We start from the raw sequence: 24,646 nt of genomic DNA, 5'->3' as shown, positions 1-24,646 counted from the left end.
GCTATTTATCTTGATCCCCACATATATATGCATGCTCAGCTGACAGCTATTTATCCTGATCCCCACATACATATGGATGCTCAGCTGCCAGCTATTTATCCTGATCCCCACATATATATGCATGCTCAGCTGACAGCTATTTATCCTGATCCCCACATATATATGCATGCTCAGCTGACAGCTATTTATCCTGATCCCCACATACATATGGATGCTCAGCTGCCAGCTATTTATCCTGATCCCCACATATATATGCATGCTCAGCTGACAGCTATTTATCCTGATCCCCACATATATATGTATGCTCAGCTGACAACTATTTATCCTGATCCCCACATACATATGCATGCTCAGCTGACAACTATTTATCCTGATCCCCACATACATATGCATGCTCAGCTGACAGCTATTTATCCTGATCCCCACATATATATGCATGCTCAGCTGACAGCTATTTATCCTGATCCCCACATATATATGCATGCTCAGCTGACAGCTATTCATCCTGATCCCCACATACATATGGATGCTCAGCTGCCAGCTATTTATCCTGATCCCCACATATATATGCATGCTCAGCTGACAGCTATTTATCCTGATCCCCACATATATATGCATGCTCAGCTGACAGCTATTTATCCTGATCCCCACATACATATGCATGCTCAGCTGACAGCTATTTATCCTGATCCCCACATATATATGTGCATGCTCAGCTGACAGCTATTTATCCTGATCCCCACATACATATGCATGCTCAGCTGACAGCTATTTATCCTGATCCCCACATACATATGCATGCTCAGCTGACAACTATTTATACTGATCCCCACATATATGTGCATGCTCAGCTGACAGATATTTATCCTGATCCCCACATACATATGCATGCTCAGCTGACAGCTATTTATCCTGATCCCCACATACATATGCATGCTCAGCTGACAGCTATATATCCTGATCCCCACATATATATGCATGCTCAGCTGACAGCTATATATCCTGATCCCCACATATATATGCATGTTCAGCTGACAGCTATTTATCCTGATCCCCACATATATATGTGCATGCTCAGCTGACAGCTATATATCCTGATCCCCACATATATATGCATGCTCAGCTGACAGCTATGTATCCTGATCCCCACATACATATGCATGCTCAGCTGACAGCTATATATCCTGATCCCCACATATATATGCATGCTCAGCTGACAGCTATATATCCTGATCCCCACATATATATGCATGCTCAGCTGACAGCTATTTATCCTGATCCATACATACATATGGATGCTCAGCTCACAGCTATTTATCCTGATCCCCACATACATATGCATGCTCAGCTGACAGATATTTATCCTGATCCCCACATACATATGCATGCTCAGCTGACAGCTATTTATCCTGATCCCCACATACATATGCATGCTCAGCTGACAGCTATATATCCTGATTCCCACATATATATGCATGCTCAGCTGACAGCTATATATCCTGATCCCCACATATATATGCATGCTCAGCTGACAGCTATTTATCCTGATCCATACATACATATGGATGCTCAGCTCACAGCTATTTATCCTGATCCCCACATACATATGCATGCTCAGCTGACAGCTATTTATCCTGATCCCTATATACACACACACACATGCACGCTCAGCTCAGCAAAACAACTCCCTCTCCCTATCCCCACATGCACATACAGGCTTGGCTGAGGGTTTTTCCTTCCAACATAAACTATCTGTTGTATGCCCACATTCACATGCATGCTTGACTGTACGCTCTCATCTAACCCCTATGAGCAGACGGACATGCATGCTCATCTCAGCAACCATTTCTCCTGATCCTTACAAACACCTGCATTCTTAGCCCGGTGTATATATGTTGAATGGGGATAAAGCCACTACCAGACTCCTCTGGCAGCTTATAACCCAGAGAACACAAGGATTGGGTATGTTGAAATCCAACATATCAGGAAGCCACCATACACGTGATGGTTGGTCGGTCCCAACTAAACCAACATTTTCGACATTAGTTTAATGTGTATGGGCAGCTTAACAAGTACAAAGCCAAGAGAGCTTCTTAACATTTGTTAGTACATAATGATGTTGCCTTTCACGAACAGCAAGCAGAGATGTAAATAACAGGACAGAGCTCATAGAGGTCATCCCAGAGAATTAATAGCAGGTTTTGGAGTTTACATGCAGACGCTCAGATGAGAAGCATTGCTGGCATCACTGAATGGCTCAAGGACAGAAGACTCACCTGGAAGATGTTGGACAGGTCCCGCAGGTTGAAGATGTAGTGAAACTTGATGGCCGTGGGCAGGAAAGTGGAGGTCACTTTTTGGTGAAGGGACAGGGCCAGGTTGATCAGCTGCAGGGTCGTCTTCTGCAGAGCAGCAGGGAAATTTCCCACCTTAAGATGCTGGATGAGGATGGTGTTATAGATGGTGGAGAGAGCGTCCGTACCGGGGAAGGACAGAGCAAATACACTGAAATGTCTCTGCAGGGAAAAAAAGGAATTAATATATTATACATACACACATATATATATATATATATATATATATATATATATATATATACATATATATTATTTTGCAGTGATAAAAGTCTGTATCTAAGCCTATCATTTCTTTCTGTTTGCTGAGCCATGTATCTAAGCCTGCCATATGTGTGGGAAAATAAATAGAAATAAGGATATTTTTTAATCACATGCAATTGGAAAGTTATTCTGCATACATTAATCTATAAAGTTTTTTTTGATGAAAGGTACCCTTTAAGAGCCCCCCCAAACTGTGCCGAATCACTGTGTAGTATCTGACCTGTAGCCGGGGGTTGATGGTGAAGCTGCCGGCAGTGGGGTTCATACAGGACACATATTGGACGTTCATTATCTCTTTCATGGTCAGCTTGTTCCGGTCGTACCTTCAATGAAAGTGAAATGGTTTCAGCTGGGTCTAACATGGCAGCTCTGGTTGTGACACAGGTGGTAAAGACAGAGACCACAGCGTCTGCATCGCAGCTAATAAAAGTACAGTGATCCCTCAACTTACAATGGCCTCAACATACAATAGTTTCAACATACAATGGTCTTTTCTGGACCATTGTAACTTGAAACCAGACTCAACATACAATGCTATGGAATCTGCGAAACGTGTCAATGGCTGGAAGAACCGACCAATCAGAATGGACATTTCACTAGTAAAACCCCTGTATTACTGAAGTGCATGCAGTGACTGGTGTCTGGTAGCGCCCCCTACAGTACAGGGAGGTACTAAATGTTCTGTACACTTTACCCGTATTACTGAAGTGCATGCACTGACTGGTGTCTGGTAGCGTCCCCTACAGTACAGGGAGGTATTACATGTTCAGTACTCTTTACCTGTATTACTGAAGTGTATGCACTGACTGGTGTCTGGTAGTGCCCCCTACAGTACAGGGAGGTATTACATGTTCAGTACTCTTTACCTGTATTACTGAAGTGTATGCACTGACTGGTGTCTGGTAGCGCCCCCTACAGTACAGGGAGGTACTAAATGTTCTGTACACTTTACCCGTATTACTGAAGTGCATGCACTGACTGGTGTCTGGTAGCGTCCCCTACAGTACAGGGAGGTATTACATGTTCAGTACTCTTTACCTGTATTACTGAAGTGTATGCACTGACTGGTGTCTGGTAGTGCCCCCTACAGTACAGGGAGGTATTATATGTTCTGTACTCTTTACCTGTATTACTGAAGTGTATGCAGTGACTGGTGTCTGGTAGCGCCCCCTACAGTACAGGGAGGTATTACATGTTCTGTACTCTTTACCTGTATTACTGAAGTGTATGCACTGACTGGTGTCTGGTAGAGCCCCCTACAGTACAGGGAGGTATTACATGTTCAGTACTCTTTACCTGTATTACTGAAGTGTATGCACTGACTGGTATCTGGTAGCGCCCCCTACAGTACAGGGAGGTATTAAATGTTCTGTACTCTTTACCTGTATTACTGAAGTGTATGCACTGACTGGTGTCTGGTAGTGCTCCCCTACAGTACAGGGAGGTATTACATGTTCTGTTCTCTTTACTTGTATTACTGAAGTGTATGCACTGACTGGTGTCTGGTAGCGCTCCCTACAGTACAGGGAGGTATTACATGTTCAGTACTCTTTACCTGTATTGCTGAAGTGTATGCACTGACTGGTGTCTGGTAGCGCCCCCTACAGTACAGGGAGGTATTAAATGTTCTGTACTCTTTACCTGTATTACTGAAGTGTATGCACTGACTGGTGTCTGGTAGTGCCCCCTACAGTACAGGGAGGTATTACATGTTCTGTACTCTTTACCTGTATTACTGAAGTGTATGCACTGACTGGTGTCTGGTAGCGCTCCCTACAGTACAGGGAGGTATTACATGTTCTGTACTCTTTACCTGTATTACTGAAGTGTATGCAGTGTCTGGTAGCGCCCCCTACAGTACAGGGAGGTATTACATGTTCTGTACTCTTTACCTGTATTACTGAAGTGTATGTACTGACTGGTGTCTGCTAACGCCCCCTACAGTACAGGGAGGTATTACATGTTCTGTACTCTTTACCTGTATTACTGAAGTGTATGCACTGACTGGTGTCTGGTAGCGCCCCCTACAGTACAGGGAAGTATTAAATGTTCTGTACTCTTTACCTGTATTACTGAAGTGTATGCACTGACTGGTGTCTGGTAGCGCCCCCTACAGTATAGGGAGGTATTACATGTTCTGTACTCTTTACCTGTATTACTGAAGTGCATGCACTGACTGGTGTCTGGTAGCGCCCCCTACAGTACAAGGAAGTATTAAATGTTCTGTACTCTTTACCTGTATTACTGAAGTGTATGCACTGACTGGTGTCTGGTAGCGCCCCCTACAGTACAGGGAAGTATTAAATGTTCTGTACTCTTTACCTGTATTACTGAAGTGTATGCACTGACTGGTGTCTGGTAGCGCCCCCTACAGTACAACGAGGTATTAAATGTTCTGTACTCTTTACCTGTATTACTGAAGTGTATGCACTGACTGGTGTCTGGTAGCGCCCCCTACAGTATAGGGAGGTATTACATGTTCTGTACTCTTTACCTGTATTACTGAAGTGCATGCACTGACTGGTGTCTGGTAGCGCCTCCTACAGTACAGGGAGGTATAACATGTTCTGTACTATACCTGTATTACTGAAGTGCATGCACTGACTGGTGTCTGGTAGCGCCCCCTACAGTACAGGGAGGTATTACATGTTCTGTACTCTTTACCTGTATTACTGAAGTGCATGCACTGACTGGTGTATGGTAGTGCCCCCTATAGAACAGGGAGGTACTAAATGTTCTGTATACTTTACCTGTTCCAGGGTTAGCTGCTCCTTTGGACACCAGGTGGGGGCGGCTCTATTTTCCTTTTTTTAGGACACTGTGTACTGTACAGGACCCTGAAGAAGCTCCTGTCCTCTACATAGACCAGAGTTTCCCAAGCAGGGTGCCTTTGGCTGTCCGGGCATGCTGGGAGTTGTAGTTTTGCAACAGCTGGAGGCACCCTAGTTTGGAAACACTGACATAGACAGTGATTACAGCTCCAGCAGATCTTTCTTACTTTTATATGTAAGGATTTGCTTTATCTATATTAGTTATTTTTCTTTAATTCTCACTTTTTCCTATTTTTGGATGACATTTTGGCTTCAGAACCAATTACCAGGTTTCCATAGAGTTATGTAATATAACACCTACAATCCTCCCAGGAAAATAATCTCCTACAAATCATATACTAAGTGACAAAACAACTCACAGTATATGCACCTATAATTGTCACCACAAAAATGACTACCATAAATAGCAAAAATAGATAAACTTTATTAATAGAAAAAATAAAGAAAAAATATTATAACAACAGGACAGACAACCCTTAACCCATAAAATACATATACCCCAAAACTTGCATGGGATCCCTGGTCACATCAAACATAATAGTGGAGTATGCCAAATACCAAGAATACCTCCTCCATACAACACTGTAATGTCAACAATAGACCCTACGAGGGACATTTATCAATGTTTCCTTATGTATCTTTATTTTAGTAATTTTTTCCTTACTTTTTTTTTTGCTTATGTGCGACTTATTTATCATCTGCTTTCAGCCTGTTGATCATTTTCTTTCACGTAAGCAATTTTTCCTTTTTTACTTTAGTTGTAGCTTTTTCTGCTCCATGTTTGAGCTGGAGTAAATTTAGTCAATTTTTAACCCTTTTTTTTTGCGCAGTTGCGACTGTCACAGTTAATAAATACCCGACTACCCGTAGTCCATTTTAAAATTATTACTACGTAGTTAATTTTTGGAAAACTTGCTTTTCTCGCTTTCCAGTCATAATGTTGCACAAAAAATCGCATAGTCGCAGTTGCGACAATTATAGTAAAGAAAACCTGACTAAACCCGTTGATAAATGTCCATACATCAGATCAATGTCATACATCAGATCAATACATTACCTGTGACTTCCAATGGCCATCCGGGGGCCCCGTGCACCCTCAACAAACGTCGTATCGAGGGTTTTCCCCACTTGTTATAATATTTTTTCTCTATTTTTTCTATGAAAGGAGTAGTCCAGTGGTGACTCAGTGGTGAAAAACGTATCCCCTATCTTAAGGATAGGGGATAAGTTGCAGATCGCGGGGGTCCGACCGCTGGGGCCCCCTCCAATTTCCTGTACGGAGCCCCGACAGCCCGTGGGAAGGGGGCGTGTCGACCTCCGCACGAAGCGGCGGCCGACACGCCCCCCTCAATACAACTCTATGGCAGAGCGAAGCGCTGCCTTCGGCAATCTCCGGCTCTGCCATAGAGATGTATTGAGGGGACGTGTCGGCCGCCGCTTCGTGCGGGGGTCGACACCCGCTATATGGCCGGAGAGCCGGGGCCCTGTACAGAGAGATCGCAGGGGGCCCCAGCGGTCGGACCCCCCGCGATCTCAAACTTATCCCCTATCCTTAGGATAGGGGATACGTTTTTCACGACTGGACTACCCCTTTAAAAAAGTTTATCTATTTTTGCTATTTATGGTAGTCATTTTTGTGTTGACAATTATAGGTGCATATTCCATAGAGTTCTGGTCTCAACATACGATGGTTTCAACATACAATGGTCGTCCCAGAACCAATTAATATTGTAACTTGAGGGACCGCTGTAGCTGATCCGCAACAACTGGAAGTCCTGAATGAATTAGTGACGGGGTGCGGTAACTTATCTGCTGGAGGGTGACCACATCTGCGGTGCAGGCAGAGCGACAATCTGGTCTTTGGCCATGTTACATTTATCAGCACGCTGTGGTCTAAGTCGCCATGTATAACATAATACTTCATGTTGTGATACTGTTCATCATATGACCACAGAGTGATTCATTTATAACCTGCACTGATACATTGTAACAAACTACCTTGGTTCATAACAATGTTTTTAGGGGTTTATTACAATGGGGGAGATTTACCAAAACCTGTGCAGAGGAAACATTGCTAAGTTGCCCATGGCAACCAATCAGATCGCTTCTCTTTTCAGAGAACTTTTAAAAAAATGAAAGAAGCAATCTGATTGGTTGCTATGGGCAACTGGTAAACTTTTCCTCTGGACAGGTTTACATAAATCACACCCAATGTGTCACTGTAGACCAGTGGTCTCCAAACTGCGGACCTCCAGATGTTGCAAAACTACAACACCCAGCATGCCCGGACAGCCGTTGGCTGTCCAGGCATGCTGGGAGTTGTAGTTTTGGTTAGCCAAACTAATGCACGGCAAACATTTAAGCGCCGTATGTAGGTCTCAGGGATACCAATATATAACCAAAAAACAGAGAGACCCATGATACGAACAATATTTTGTAAAGGTATAACAATCTTTATTAGACAGAATAAGACGTACAAGATAGGAAACAGCAATACAGTAACATAAGCAAAATAAAAACCAAAAAATGGAAGAGAGGAACGCCTAAGAAAACTACCTGTCATACACCCACAAGCCAGGAACACCAAGCACCGACACCCCAATGCACGTTTCGCGTATGGGCTTCGTCAGGGGGCGTTGGGGTGTCGGTGCTTGGTGTTCCTGGCTTGTGGATGTATGACAGGTAGTTTTCTTAGGCGTTCCTCTCTTCCATTTTTTGGTTTTTATTTTGCTTATGTTACTGTATTGCTGTTTCCTATCTTGTACGTCTTATTCTGTCTAATAAAGATTGTTATACCTTTACGAAATATTGTTAGTATCGTGGGTCTCTCTGTTTTTTGGTTATATAGAGTTGTAGTTTTGCAACATCTGGAGGTGCGCAGGTTGAAGACCACTGCTATGACAATGGCATTGCCTACACTAATGCAGTCTAACCATCAGAGAGGAGAAGGACCAGCACAGGTTTGGAGTTTTCTTTTCCGTCTATTTTTGTCTCAATGGTTTGGCGCAGTCATTTTCTGCATCGAAAGTGTGCGACTTTTCATATAGAGGATTTGTGTTTGGTTAGGAATTTTATAGTGGTAATGTATTTTATATGGGCCAAAGTTTGCCGCATCTTCTCCCCTGTCATTTTTTACAACTTTCTCAAAATCACACGGTCCTGTGTGTGATTTTAAGTTTAGTCAGTAATTCATCATTTGCGCCAATCAATCTGGCGCAATTTTGAGCCTTTAGGGTTACTACAAAGGAAATTATTTTCTTTTTGGAATGCTCTCTGATGACATCACGAGCACAATTCTCTCTGCTGACGTTATAATAATAATAATAACGCTTTATTTGTTGTTGTCCTTAGTGGGATTTGAACCCAAGTCCCCAGCACTACAAGACAGCAGTGCTAACCACTGAGCCACCATGCTGCCCTTAGCATACATCTGCTTTGCATGGTTACTAAAATGCACAGAGATGTCAGCAGAGAGCACTGTGCTCGTGATGTCATCAGTGTTCCAAAAAGAAAGGAATTTCCTCTGTAGCATTCAGCAGCTAATAAGTACTGGAAGGATTAAGATTTTTTAATAGAAGTAATTTACAAATATGTTTAACTTTCTGCCACCAGTTGATTTAAAAGAAAAAAGGTTTTCACCGGAGTACCCCTTTAACCCCTTAAGGACCAAGGACGTACTGGTACGTCCTTGGTCCTGCTCCCCTGATATAACGCGGGGTTACACGTTAACCCCGCATCATATCATGGCGGTCCCGGCGTCATAGTGAAGCCGGGACCCGCCGCTAATAGCGCGCAGCGCCGATTGCAGCGCCGCGCGCTATTAACCCTTTAGCCACGCGATCAGAGCTGAGCCGCGTGGCTAAAACTGAAAGTGAAAGCTGCCGGTTAACTCAGTGGGCTGTTCGGGATAGCTGCGGCGAAATTGCGGCATCCCGAACAGCTTACAGGACAGCGGGAGGGTCCCTACCTGCCTCCTCGCTGTCCGATCGCCGAATGACTGCTCAGTGCCTGAGATCCAGGCATGAGCAGTCATGCGGCAGAATCATCGATCACTGGTTTCCTATGAGAAACCAGTGATCAATGATGAAGATCAGTGTGTGCAGTGTTATAGGTCCCTATGGGATAACAATGATCAGTATAAGAGATCAGTGTGTGCAGTGTTATAGGTCCCTATGGGATAACAATGATCAGTATAAGAGATCAGTGTGTGCAGTGTTATAGGTCTCTATGGGATAACAATGATCAGTATAAGAGATCAGTGTGTGCAGTGTTATAGGTCCCTATGGGATAATAATGATCAGTATATGAGATCAGTGTGTGCAGTGTTATAGGTCCCTATGGGATAACAATGATCAGTATAAGAGATCAGTGTGTGCAGTGTTATAGGTCTCTATGGGATAACAATGATCAGTATAAGAGATCAGTGTGTGCAGTGTTATAGGTCCCTATGGGATAATAATGATAAGTATAAGAGATCAGTGTGTGCAGTGTTATAGGTCCCTATTGGATAACAATGATCAGTGTGTGTAGTGTTATAGGTCCCTATGGGAGCTATAATGCTGCAAAAAAAAGTGAAAAAAAAAAAAGTGAATGAATATCATTTAACCCCTCCCCTATTAAAAGTTTGAAGCACCCCCCTTTTACCATAAAAAAAAAACCACAGTGTAAATAAAAATAAACATATGTGGGTTCACCGCGTGCCGAAATGTTCGAATGATAAAAATATTTCATTAATTAAACCGCTCGGTCAATGGCGTGCGCGCAAAAAAATTCCAAAGTCCAAAATAGTGCATTTTTGGTCACTTTTTATATTATTTAAAAATGAATAAAAAGCGATCAATAAGTCCTATCAATGCAAAAATGGTACCGTTAAAAACTTCAGATCACGGCGCAAAAAATGAGCCCTCATACCGCCCCATATACGGAAAAATAAAAAAGTTATAGGGGTCAGAAGATGACAATTTTAAACGTATACATTTTCCTGCATGTAGTTATGATTTTTTCCAGAAGTGCGACAAAATCACCTATATAAGTAGGGGATCATTATAATCATATGGACCTACAGAATAAAGATAAGGTGTCATTTTTACCGAAAAATGTACTACGTAGAAACGGCAGCCCCCAAAAGTTACATAACTGCGTTTTTTTTCAATTTAGTCGCACAAGGATGTTTTTTTCTGTTTCACCGTAGATTTTTGGGCAAAATGACTAACGTCATTACAAAGTAGAATTGGTGGCGCAAAAAATAAGCCATCATATGGATTTTTAGGTGCAAAATTGAAAGAGTTATGATTTTTTAAAGGCAAGGAGCAAAAAACGAAGATGCAAAAACGGAAAAAACCCCGGTCCTTAAGGGGTTAAGGTTGTTCTTTTCTGTCTAAGTCCTCTCTGATGACACGTGTCTCGGGAAACGCCCAGTTTAGAAGCAAATCCCCATAATAAATCTCTTCTAAACTGGGCGGTTCCAGAGACAGGTGTCATCAGAGAGGATTTAGACAGAAAAGAACAACCTTAACTTTTGAAGCTCAGAAATACTGAAAGGATTAAGATTTTTTAAGAGAAATAATTTACAAATCTGTTTAACTTTCTGGAGCCAGTCGATATATATAAAAAAAGTTTTTTCCTGGATAACCACTTTAAGCACTAAAGTAAATGGCTGCTCTACAGGGTAAAATACGCGTCCTCTGTGGTGGTAAGTTCTGTGTAAAAGGCTGTGAACAGCTGATTTCAACATTTGAGCCAAAATTACTAACAACTTGCACCAAATGATAAATTTGGTGCATGTCCACGAAAACCAAAGTGAAAAAGAAAAAAGTGTAAAAATAAACTTTCAATGAGCAAAATTGATAAATACCCCCCAATGTGTGCTGTGGGAAGAATCACTTCGCTGTCTATCTATAGAACTCACAAAAATTCCCATCATCACAAAATAGCTCCTCACCAGTGACCATAGTCCATGTGTTGCCGGATCAATGTGTGCGGCTGCACGGTCCCATAGGTGTCCACCTCCGGCATGTTCATGTCATCAATGAAGTAGATGAGCTTCTTGGTTCCTGGGGGACCGTAGTTCCTACCAGATTTCTTCTCTAATGGTTTCTCTAGAATGGCTGCAGGCAGAGAGGGATACATTGTAAGATTGAGTCTGTACTTGATCAAGGACCGGTCTAGAGCATGGATGGAGCAGTATTATAGTAGTTATATTCTTGTATATAGGGGCAGTATTATAGTAGATATATTCTTGTATATAGGAGCAGTATTATAGTAGTTATATTCTTGTATATAGGGGCAGTATTATAGTAGTTATATTCTTGTATATAGGGGCAGTATTATGGTAGTTATATTCTTGTATATAGGAGGCAGTATTATAGTAATTATATTCTTGTGTATAGGAGGCAGTATTATAGTAGTTATATTCTTGTATATAGGAGCAATATTATAGTAGTTATATTCTTGTATATAGGAGCAGTATTATAGTAGTTATATTCTTGTATATAGGAGCAGTATTATAGTAGTTATATTCTTATATATAGGAGCAGTATTATAGTAGTTATATTCTTGTATATAGGAGCAGTATTATAGTAGTTATATTCTTGTATATAGGAGCAGTATTATAGTAGTTATATTCTTGTATATAGGGGCAGTATTATAGTAGTTATATTCTTGTATATAGGAGCAGTATTATAGTAGTTATATTCTTGTATATAGGAGGCAGTATTATAGTAGTTATATTCTTGTATATAGGAGCAGTATTATAGTAGTTATATTCTTGTATATAGGAGCAGTATTATACTAGTTATATTCTTGTAGAGCAGTATTATAGTAGTTATATTCTTGTATATGGGAGCAGTATTATAGTAGTTATATTCTTGTATATAGGAGGCAGTATTATAGTAGATATATTCTTGTATATAGGAGCAGTATTATAGTAATTATATTCTTGTATATATGGGAAGTATTATAGTATTTATATTCTTGTATATAGGAGCGGTATTATAGTAGTTATATTCTTGTATATAGGGGCAGTATTATAGTAGTTATATTCTTGTATATAGGGGCAGTATTATAGTAGCTATATTCTTGTATATAGGAGCGGTATTATAGTAGTTATATTCTTGTATATAGGGGCAGTATTATAGTAGTTATATTCTTGTATATAGGAGGCAGTATTATAATAATTATATTCTTGTGTATAGGAGGCAGTATTATAGTAGTTATATTCTTGTATATATGAGGCAGTATTATAGTAGTTATATTCTTGTATATAGGAGCAGTATTATAGTAGTTATATTCTTGTATATAGGGGGAAGTATTATAGTAGTTATATTCTTGTATATAGGAGCAGTATTATAGTAGTTATATTCTTGTATATAGGAGCAGTATTATAGTAGTTATATTCTTGTATATAGGAGCAGTATTATAGTAGTTATATTCTTGTATATAGGAGCAGTATTATAGTAGTTATAGTCTTGTATATAGGAGCAGTATTATAGTAGTTATATTCTTGTATATAGGAGCAGTATTATAGTAGTTATATTCTTGTATATAGGAGCAGTATTATAGTAGTTATATTCTTGTATATAGGAGCAGTATTATAGTAGTTATATTCTTGTATATAGGAGCAGTATTATAGTAGTTATAGTCTTGTATATAGGAGCAGTATTATAGTAGTTATATTCTTGTATATAGGAGCAGTATTATATTAGTTATATTCTTGTATATAGGAGCAGTATTATAGTAGTTATATTCTTGTATATAGGGGCAGTATTATAGTAGTTATATTCTTGTATATAGGAGCAGTATTATAGTAGTTATATTCTTATATATAGGAGCAGTATTATAGTAGTTATATTCTTGTATATAGGGGCAGTATTATAGTAGTTATATTCTTGTATATAGGATAGGGATGTAAGAAAAAATCGATTCTCGCGATAATCGCGATTTTTCATTTGCCGATACAGAATCGATTCAAAATATTTTTGAATCGATTCTTTTAGGGATGTGGAATTTTTAATAAAACGCACTTTTCTTACCTGCCAACGAGCCCGCGGAGCTCCGGTACAGTCCGGTACAGGTGTTCGGTCCCCGGGCTGTATTCTTCTTACTTCCTGTTAGTCCGGCACGTCACATGGAGCTTCAGCCTATCACCAGCGGAGGCGGGACATCGCTGCGGCTGGTGATAGGCTGAAGCTCCATGTGACGTGCCGGACTAACAGGAAGTAAGAAGAATACAGCCCGGGGACCGAACACCTGTACCGGACTGTACCGGAGCTCCGCGGGCTCGTTGGCAGGTAAGATAAAGTGCGTTTTATTTTATTTTGCAGCCCGGACGGGATAACATGAGAAAAGTGAGCACCGGAGTACTAGATCGCCGCTGTCAAAGCTGACAGCGGCGTCTATTGGGATCTATGAATGCTCCCAGGTGGGCGATATATCGCGATGTATCGTCACCTAGACGGTATCGCGATATATCGCGATATATCGAATCGCCACACTGGTATCGCGATTCGAATCGAATCGCCAAATTCTTGGCGATTCACACCCCTAATATAGGAGCAGTATTATAGTAGTTATATTCTTGTATATAGGAGCAGTATTATAGTAGTTATATTCTTGTATAGAGGAGCAGTATTATAGTAGTTATATTCTTGTATATAGGGGCAGTATTATAGTAGTTATATTCTTGTATATAGGAGCAGTATTATAGTAGTTATATTCTTGTATATAGGAGCAGTATTATAGTAGTTATATTCTTGTATATAGGAGCAGTATTATAGTAGTTATATTCTTGTATACAGGAGCAGTATTATAGTAGTTATATTCTTGTATATAGGAGCAGTATTATAGTAGTTATATTCTTGTATACAGGAGCAGTATTATAGTAGTTATATTCTTGTATATAGGGGCAGTATTATAGTAGTTATATTCTTGTATATAGGAGCAGTATTATAGTAGTTATATTCTTGTATATATGAGCAGTATTATAGTAGTTATATTCTTGTATATAGGAGCAGTATTATAGTAGTTATATTCTTGTATATAGGAGCAGTATAATAGTAGTTATATTCTTGTATATAGGGGCAGTATTATAGTAGTTATATTCTTGTATATAGGAGCAGTATTATGGTAGTTATATTCTTGTATATAGGAACAGTATTATAGTAGTTATATTCTTGTATATAGAGGCAGTATTATAGTAGTTATATTCTTGTATATAGGAGACAGTATTATAGCAGTTATATTCTTGTATATAGGAGCAGTATTATAGTAGTTATATTCTTGTATATAGGAGGCAGTATTATAGTAGTTATATTCTTGTATATAGGAGCAGTATTATAGTAGTTATATTCTTGTATATAGGAGGCAGTATTATAGTAGTTATATTCTTGTATACAGGAGCTGTATTATATTACTTAACTAACACACTAACAATGGAACGATGTAAACTATAATTCCAGAACCCGGTGAGATGAGATAAAAAACACAGTCCACATGTAAACTTGACCTTTCTCCAAACCTCTGAATTAAGACAGGAGACCAGTGACTTGTGGGATTCAGCGTCTAGTGAACTATGTGTTGGCTTTCACTGTTTGTTGTGTAATTATTATTTTTTGTGAAGTTCAGGCTTTTTTTTGCCTCTCGAGTGTGTGATGTTCTTTTAGACAGTGACTTGAGCGCGCTGTAAATTAAAGGACTTGTACGTCTGCCAGGGGCTTATAAAGAATATAGCAGCTACAGATGTGCAGAATGAGGCAGAAAAGTGCAGACTAAGCAGATACCTGGGGCCTGCTGTGAGCGGAGGAAGCAGCGCGCTCCTCATTTGGGAACTTAACCTACATTTGTGCAAAGAGTAAATGAGGAACATAGCACAGAATGAAGGAGCATCGTAAGACAAGCTGTCACTGACATAGGAAGGAGGGGAGGAGAAGGGCAAGGTCAGGACTTACATTTCATCATATAGGTCAGAAAATACTGTTAATATGCTGTATGCAGAAAAAAAAATCACTAACACATGGGGTACAGGATAATAACACTTGGGGTACAGGATGATAACACTTGGGGTACAGGATAATAACACTTGGGGTACAGGATGATAACACTTGTGGTACAGGATAATAACACTCGGGGTACAGGATAATGACACTTGGGGTACAGGATAATAACACTTGTGGTACAGGATAACACTCGGGGTACAGGATGATGACACTTGGGGTACAGGATAATAACACTTGTGGTACAGGATAACACTCGGGGTACAGGATAATAACACTTGGGGTACAGGATAATGACACTTGGGGTAAAGGATAATAACACTTGGGGTACAGGATGATAACACTTGGGGTACAGGATGATAACACTTGTGGTACAGGATAATGACACTTGGGGTACAGGATAATAACACTCGGAGTATAGGATAATAACACTTGGGGTACAGGATGATGACACTTGGGGTACAGGATGATAACACTTGGGGTACAGGATAATAACACTCGGGGTACAGGATGATAACACTCGGGGTACAGGATGATAACACTTGGGGTACAGGATGATAACACTTGGGGTACAGGATGATAACACTCAGGGTACAGGATGATAACACTTGGGGTACAGGATGATAACACTCGGGTACAGGATGATAACACTTGGGGTACAGGATGATAACACTTGGGGTACAGGATGATAACACTTGGGGTACAGGATGATAACACTTGGGGTACAGGATAATAACACTTGGGGTACAGGATGAGAACACTTGGGGTACAGGATGATGACACTTGGGGTACAGGATGATGACACTTGGGGTACAGGATGATAACACTTGGGGTACAGGATGATAACACTTGGGGTACAGGATGATCACACTTGGGGTACAGGATGATGATAACACTTGGGGTACAGGATGATGATAACACTTGGGGTACAGGATGATGATAACACTTGGGGTACAGGATGATAACACTTGGGGTACAGGATGATAACACTTGGGGTACAGGATGATAACACTTGGGGTACAGGATGATAACACTTGGGGTACAGGATGATAACACTCGGGGTACAGGATGATAACACTCGGGGTACAGGATGATAACACTCGGGGTACAGGATGATAACACTCGGGGTACAGGATGATAACACTCGGGGTACAGGATGATAATAACACTTGGGGTACAGGATGATAATAACACTTGGGGTACAGGATGATAACACTTGGGGTACAGGATGATAACACTCGGGGTACAGGATGATAACACTCGGGGTACAGGATAACAACACTCGGGGTACAGGATGATAACACTCGGGGTACAGGATGATAACACTTGGGGTACAGGATGATAACACTCGGGGTACAGGATGATAACACTTGGGGTACAGGATGATAACACTTGGGGTACAGGATGATGACACTCGGGGTACAGGATAATAACACCCGGGGTACAGGATGATAACACTTGGGGTACAGGATGATGACACTTGGGGTACAGGATGATAACACCCGGGGTACAGGATGATAACACTTGGGGTACAGGATGATGACACTTGGGGTACAAGATGATAACACTTGGGGTACAGGATGATAACACTTGGGGTACAGGATAATGACTCTTTGGGTACAGGATGATAACACTTGGGATACAGGATGATAACACTTGGGGTACAGGATAATAACACTCGGGGTACAGGATGATAACACTTGGGGTACAGGATGATTACACTTGGGGTACAGGATGATAACACCCGGGGTACAGGATGATAACACTTGGGGTACAGGATGATTACACTTGGGGTACAGGATGATAACACTCGGGGTACAGGATGATAACACTTGGGGTACAGAATGATGACACTTGGGGTGCAGGATGATAACACTAGGGGTACAGAATGATGACACTTGGGGTACAGGATAATAACACTCGGGGTACAGGATAATAACACTCGGGGTACAGGATGATAACACTCGGGGTACAGGATGATAACACTTGGGGTACAGGATGATAACACTTGGGGTACAGGATGATGACACTTGGGGTACATGATGATAACACTTGGGGTACAGGATGATAACACTTGGGGTACAGGATGATAACACTTGGGGTATAGGATGATGACACTTGGGGTACAGAATGATAACACCTGGGGTACAGGATAATAAAACTTGGGGTACAGGATGATAACACTCGGGGTACAGGATGAGAACACTTGGGGTACAGGATGATGACACTTGGGGTACAGGATGATAACACTTGGGGTACAGGATGATAACACTTGGGGTTACAGAATGATAACACTCGGGGTACAGGATGATGACACTTGGGGTACAGGATGATAACACTTGGGGTACAGGATGATAACACTTGGGGTACAGGATGATGACACTTGGGGGACAGGATGATGACACTTGGGGTACAGGATGATAACACTTGGGGTACAGGATGATAACACTTGGGATACAGGATGATAACACTCGGGGTACAGGATAACACTCGGGGTACAGGATGATAACACTTGGGGTACAGGATGATAACACTTGGGGTACAGGATGATAACACTTGGGGTACAGGATGATAACACTTGGGGTACAGGATGATAACACTCAGGGTACAGGATGAGAACACTTGGGGTACAGGATGATGACACTTGGGGTACAGGATAACACTTGGGGTACAGGATGATGACACTTGGGGTACAGGATGATAACACTTGGGATACAGGATGATAACACTCGGGGTACAGGATGATAACACTTGGGGTACAGGATGATAACACTTGGGGTACAGGATGATAACACTTGGGGTACAGGATGATAACACTTGGGGTACAGGATGATAACACTTGGGGTACTGGACAATGGCATACTGACACAGGGGGTACATCATGCTGACACAGGGGTTGTAGGTAACACTGCACATGACAGTACGTCCTTTACAGATTGGTGTATATACGCTTTTCTCTTTAGATATATGACACCGAGCTCTCAGCACCATCCACCTCCTCTATAAGGGTAGACAGATCCCAGAGCTCGGCTGCTGTTTACAGCAGACCTGTCATCTATCATTACTGCCCTGTGCACTGGTCACTGTGTTATAGAACACTGCCATCTGCTGGATATTGTAGATATTGCTCCCATTAAACATTTGATCTTCTATATCCCTGGGGTTTACCTACTGCTGACTGAGGCCTATCACGTGGAGCGCATGTTACCTTGCAGCATGGCTGACGTAGTGTAGTAGTTGAAGGGAACATTCTTGATCAGATACTCGTCGGGGTCCAGAGATGATAACTTGTCTCCCACCAGTACTGACTTCCCAGTGCCGGCATTGCCCACCAGCATCACCGGCCTCCTGTTCTCCAGAAGTTTGTCCATAAAGTAGCGGACTCGGATTGTCTCAGTGGTGTGAACCAAACAAGCCTGAAAAATCAGAGGATAAAAAGTGAGAGAAGCTTTCTGGTTGTAGGCACGTGAAGAACACACAAGTGTTTCAGTCTTTTACAAACAGCAAGCAGAGATATTGAAAATGGAGAGAAACTGAAACACTAATGTCAGTGTCTCCCAACCAGTGTGCCTCAAGCTGTTGCTGGGATTTGTAGTTTTGTAACAGCTGGAGGCACACTGGTTGGGAGACACTGCACTAAGTATGTTACATCGGATGGGCGCTCATTGTGCATTTCTATTGACAGGATGATAACACTCGGGATACAGGAGCCATACACAGCAATGTGGCCCTACTATACCCGCTGCCATACACAGCAATGTGGCCCTACTATACCCGCTGCCATACACAGCAATGTGGTCCTACTATGCCCGCTGCCAGCCATACACAGCAATGTGGCCCTACTATACCCGCTGCCATACACAGCAATGTGGCCCTACTATACCCGCTGCCATACACAGCAATGTGGCCCTACTATGCCCGCTGCCATACACAGCAATGTGGTCCTACTATACCTGCTGCCAGCCATACACAGCAATGTGACCCTACTATGCCCGCTGCCATACACAGCAATGTGGCCCTACTATGCCCGCTGCCATACACAGCAATGTGGCCCTACTATGCCCGCTGCCATACACAGCAATGTGGTCCTACTATGCCCGCTGCCATACACAGCAATGTGGCCCTACTATGCCCGCTGCCAGCCATACACAGCAATGTGGCCCTACTATACCCGCTGCCAGCCATACACAGCAATGTGGCCCTACTATGCCCGCTGCCATACACAGCAATGTGGCCCTACTATACCCGCTGCCAGCCATACACAGCAATGTGGCCCTACTATGCCCGCTGCCAGCCATACACAGCAATGTGGCCCTACTATGCCCGCTGCCAGCCATACACAGCAATGTGGCCCTACTATGCCCGCTGCCATACACAGCAATGTGGCCCTACTATGCCCGCTGCCAGCCATACACAGCAATGTGGCCCTACTATGCCCGCTGCCAGCCATAAACAGCAATGTGGCCCTACTATGCCCGCTGCCAGCCATACACAGCAATGTGGCCCTACTATGCCCGCTGCCATACACAGCAATGTGGCCCTACTATGCCCGCTGCCATACACAGCAATGTGGCCCTACTATGCCCGCTGCCATACACAGCAATGTGGCTCTTCTTTTCCCGCTGCCAGCCATACACAGAAATGTGGCCCTACTATACCTGCTGCCATACACAGAAATGTGGCCCTACTATGCCCGCTGCCATACACAGCAATGTGGCCCTACTATGCCCGCTGCCATACACAGCAATGTGGCCCTACTATACCTGCTGCCAGCCATACACAGCAATGTGGCCCTACTATGCCCACTGCCAGCCATACACAGCAATGTGGCCCTTCTATACCCGCTGCCAGCCATACACAGCAATGTGGCCCTACTATGCCCGCTGCCAGCCATACACAGCAATGTGGCCCTTCTATACCCGCTGCCAGCCATACACAGCAATGTTGTCCTACTATACCCGCTGCCAGCCATACACAGCAATGTGGCCCTACTATGCCCGCTGCCAGCCATACACAGCAATGTGGCCCTACTATGCCCGCTGCCATACACAGCAATGTGGCCCTACTATGCCCGCTGCCAGCCATACACAGCAATGTGGCCCTACTATGCCCGCTGCCATACACAGAAATGTGGTCCTACTATACCTGCTGCCATACACAGAAATGTGGCCCTACTATGCCCGCTGCCATACACAGCAATGTGGCCCTACTATGCCCGCTGCCATACACAGCAATGTGGCCCTACTATACCCGCTGCCAGCCATACACAGCAATGTGGCCCTACTATACCCGCTGCCAGCCATACACAGCAATGTGGCCCTACTATGCCCGCTGCCAGCCATACACAGCAATGTGGCCCTACTATACCCGCTGCCAGCCATACACAGCAATGTGGCCCTACTATGCCCGCTGCCATACACAGCAATGTGGCCATACTATGCCCGCTGCCAGCCATACACAGCAATGTGGCCCTACTATGCCCGCTGCCATACACAGCAATGTGGCCCTACTATGCCCGCTGCCATACACAGCAATGTGGTCCTACTATGCCCGCTGCCAGCCATGCACAGCAATGTGGCCCTACTATACCCGCTGCCAGCCATACACAGCAATGTGGCCCTACTATACCCGCTGCCAGCCATACACAGCAATGTGGCCCTACTATACCCGCTGCCAGCCATACACAGCAATGTGGCCCTACTATGCCCGCTGCCATACACAGCAAAGTGGCCCTACTATGCCCGCTGCCAGCCATACACAGCAATGTGGCCCTACTATGCCCGCTGCCATACACAGCAAAGTGGCCGTACTATACCCGCTGCCAGCCATACACAGCAATGTGGCCCTACTATACCCGCTGCCAGCCATACACAGCAATGTGGCCCTACTATACCCGCTGCCAGCCATACACAGCAATGTGGCCCTACTATACCTGCTGCCAGCCATACACAGCAATGTGGCCCTACTATACCTGCTGCCAGCCATACACAGCAATGTGGCCCTACTATGCCCACTGCCAGCCATACACAGCAATGTGGCCCTTCTATACCCGCTGCTAGCCATACACAACAATGTGGCCCTACTATGCCCGCTGCCAGCCATACACAGCAATGTGGCCCTACTATGCCCGCTGCCATACACAGCAATGTGGCCCTACTATGCCCGCTGCCAGCCATACACAGCAATGTGGCCCTACTATGCCCGCTGCCAGCCATACACAGCAATGTGGCCCTACTATGCCCATTGCCATACACAGCAATGTGGCCCTACTATGCCCGCTGCCAGCCATACACAGCAATGTGGCCCTACTATACCCGCTGCCAGCCATACACAGCAATGTGGCCCTACTATACTCGCTGCCAGCCATACACAGCAATGTGGCCCTACTATACCCGCTGCCAGCCATACACAGCAATGTGGCCCTACTATACCCGCTGCCAGCCATACACAGCAATGTGGCCCTACTATGCCCGCTGCCATACACAGCAAAGTGGCCCTACTATGCCCGCTGCCAGCCATACACAGCAATGTGGCCCTACTATGCCCGCTGCCATACACAGCAATGTGGCCCTACTATGCCCGCTGCCAGCCATACACAGCAATGTGGCCCTACTATACCTGCTGCCAGCCATACACAGCAATGTGGTCCTACTATGCCCGCTGCCATACACGGCAATGTGGCCCTTCTATACCCGCTGCCAGCCATACACCGAAATGTGGCCCTACTATACCTGCTGCCAGCCATACACAGCAATGTGGCCCTACTATACCCGCTGCCAGCCATACACAGCAATGTGGCCCTACTATACCCGCTGCCATACACAGCAATGTGGCCCTACTATGCCCGCTGCCAGCCATACAAAGCAATGTGGCCCTACTATGCCCGCTGCCAGCCATACACAGCAATGTGGCCCTACTATGCCCGCTGCCATACACAGCAAAGTGGCCCTACTATGCCCGCTGCCAGCCATACACAGCAATGTGGCCCTACTATGCCCGCTGCCATACACAGCAATGTGGCCCTACTATACCTGCTGCCATACACAGCAATGTGGCCCTACTATACCTGCTGCCAGCCATACACAGCAATGTGGCCCTACTATGCCCGCTGCCATACACAGCAATGTGGCCCTACTATGCCCGCTGCCAGCCATACACAGCAATGTGGCCCTACTATACCCGCTGCCATACACAGCAATGTGGCCCTACTATGCCCGCTGCCATACACAGCAATGTGGCCCTACTATGCCCACTGCCAGCCATACACAGCAATGTGGCCCTACTATGCCCGCTGCCATACACAGCAATGTGGCCCTACTATGCCCGCTGCCAGCCATACACAGCAATGTGGCCCTACTATGCCCGCTGCCAGCCATACACAGCAATGTGGCCCTACTATGCCTGCTGCCATACACAGCAATGTGGCCCTACTATGCCCGCTGCCAGCCATACACAGCAATGTGGCCCTACTATACCTGCTGCCAGCCATACACAGCAATGTGGCCCTACTATACCTGCTGCCAGCCATACACAGCAATGTGGCCCTACTATGCCCACTGCCAGCCATACACAGCAATGTGGCCCTACTATGCCCGCTGCCAGCCATACACAGCAATGTGGCCCTACTATACCTGCTGCCAGCCATACACAGCAATGTGGCCCTACTATACCTGCTGCCAGCCATACACAGCAATGTGGCCCTACTATGCCCACTGCCAGCCATACACAGCAATGTGGCCCTACTATGCCCGCTGCCATACACAGCAATGTGGCCCTACTATGCCCGCTGCCATACACAGCAATGTGGCCCTACTATGCCCGCTGCCATACACAGCAATGTGGCCCTACTATGCCCGCTGCCAGCCATACACAGCAATGTGGCCCTACTATACCCGCTGCCAGCCATACACAGCAATGTGGCCCTACTATACCTGCTGCCATACACAGCAATGTGGCCCTACTATACCTGCTGCCAGCCATACACAGCAATGTGGCCCTACTATGCCCGCTGCCAGCCATACACAGCAATGTGGCCCTACTATGCCCACTGCCAGCCATACACAGCAATGTGGCCCTACTATGCCCGCTGCCAGCCATACACAGCAATGTGGCCCTACTATGCCTGCTGCCATACACAGCAATGTGGCCCTACTATGCCCGCTGCCAGCCATACACAGCAATGTGGCCCTACTATGCCCGCTGCCAGCCATACACAGCAATGTGGCCCTACTATGCCCGCTGCCATACACAGCAATGTGGCCCTACTATGCCCGCTGCCATACACAGCAATGTGGCCCTACTATGCCCACTGCCATTCACAGCAATGTGGCCCTACTATGCCCACTGCCAGCCATACACAGCAATGTGGCCCTACTATGCCCACTGCCAGCCATACACAGCAATGTGGCCCTACTATGCCCGCTGCCATACACAGCAATGTGGCCCTACTATGCCCGCTGCCATACACAGCAATGTGGCCCTACTATGCCCGCTGCCATACACAGCAATGTGGCCCTACTAAGTCATTATCTTAGTATAGCATAAAATGCAGACGTGACAATTTCCTTACTGAGTACCTGGCTTTGCCCGGTCTTCCTTCCAAAACCTTGTGGGAGAGGAAAAGCAACACTCTGGAGAAGAATTGGAAAGCTGGATGGCACACATACTGCGTGCCACCCAACTTTCCCATTCTCCTGAAGCCCCTGCAGTGATAGGCTGCATATCCTCCCTGCACTTCTTATTGCAGCAGTGCTGCCATGTCCTCTCCCTATACCGTACTGATGTATTCTCTTCACCATTAAGCGGGAAGCAGTGTTTGTCATTTGACGCCATCCCTCCCCCCCTCGTGAAGTTACACCATGCCCCCCCTCGTGACATCACACCATGCCCTACCCCCCCTCATGACATCACACCATGCCCCCCCCTCGTGACATCACACCATGCCCTCCCCCCCCTCGTGACATCACACCATGCCCCCCCTCGTGACATCACACCATGCCCTACCCCCCCTCGTGACATCACACCATGTTCTCCCCCGCCTCGTGACATCACACCATGCCCCCCCCCTCGTGACATCACACCATGCCCTCCCCCCCCCCTCGTGACATCACACCATGCCCTCCCCCCCCGCCCCCTCGTGACATCACACCATGCCCTCCCCCCCCCCTCGTGACATCACACCATGCCCTCCCCCCCCTCGTGACATCAC

The 24,646-nt window shown here is 44.7% G+C and overlaps 1 protein-coding gene across 1 annotated transcript in view; it reads right to left on the bottom strand.

The window, feature by feature from the left end:
- Positions 1-24,646, bottom strand: part of DNAH9 (dynein axonemal heavy chain 9) — a 264,791-nt gene that overhangs the window by 88,783 nt on the left and 151,362 nt on the right. Inside the window, exons 38-41 of the mRNA XM_056549442.1 lie at positions 18,647-18,854; positions 11,391-11,556; positions 2,839-2,941; positions 2,277-2,516 (exon numbers count right to left, since the gene is read on the bottom strand). Coding sequence (XP_056405417.1) covers positions 2,277-2,516; positions 2,839-2,941; positions 11,391-11,556; positions 18,647-18,854 — 717 coding nt within the window. The remainder of the gene's footprint in view (positions 1-2,276; positions 2,517-2,838; positions 2,942-11,390; positions 11,557-18,646; positions 18,855-24,646) is intronic.

This window comes from Hyla sarda, chromosome 13, assembly GCF_029499605.1.
Source record: "Hyla sarda isolate aHylSar1 chromosome 13, aHylSar1.hap1, whole genome shotgun sequence".
In the NCBI taxonomy this organism is placed as follows: Eukaryota; Metazoa; Chordata; class Amphibia; order Anura; family Hylidae; genus Hyla; species Hyla sarda.
Note: the sequence above shows the minus strand (reverse complement) of the source record. Positions and strands in the feature narration are given on the sequence as shown.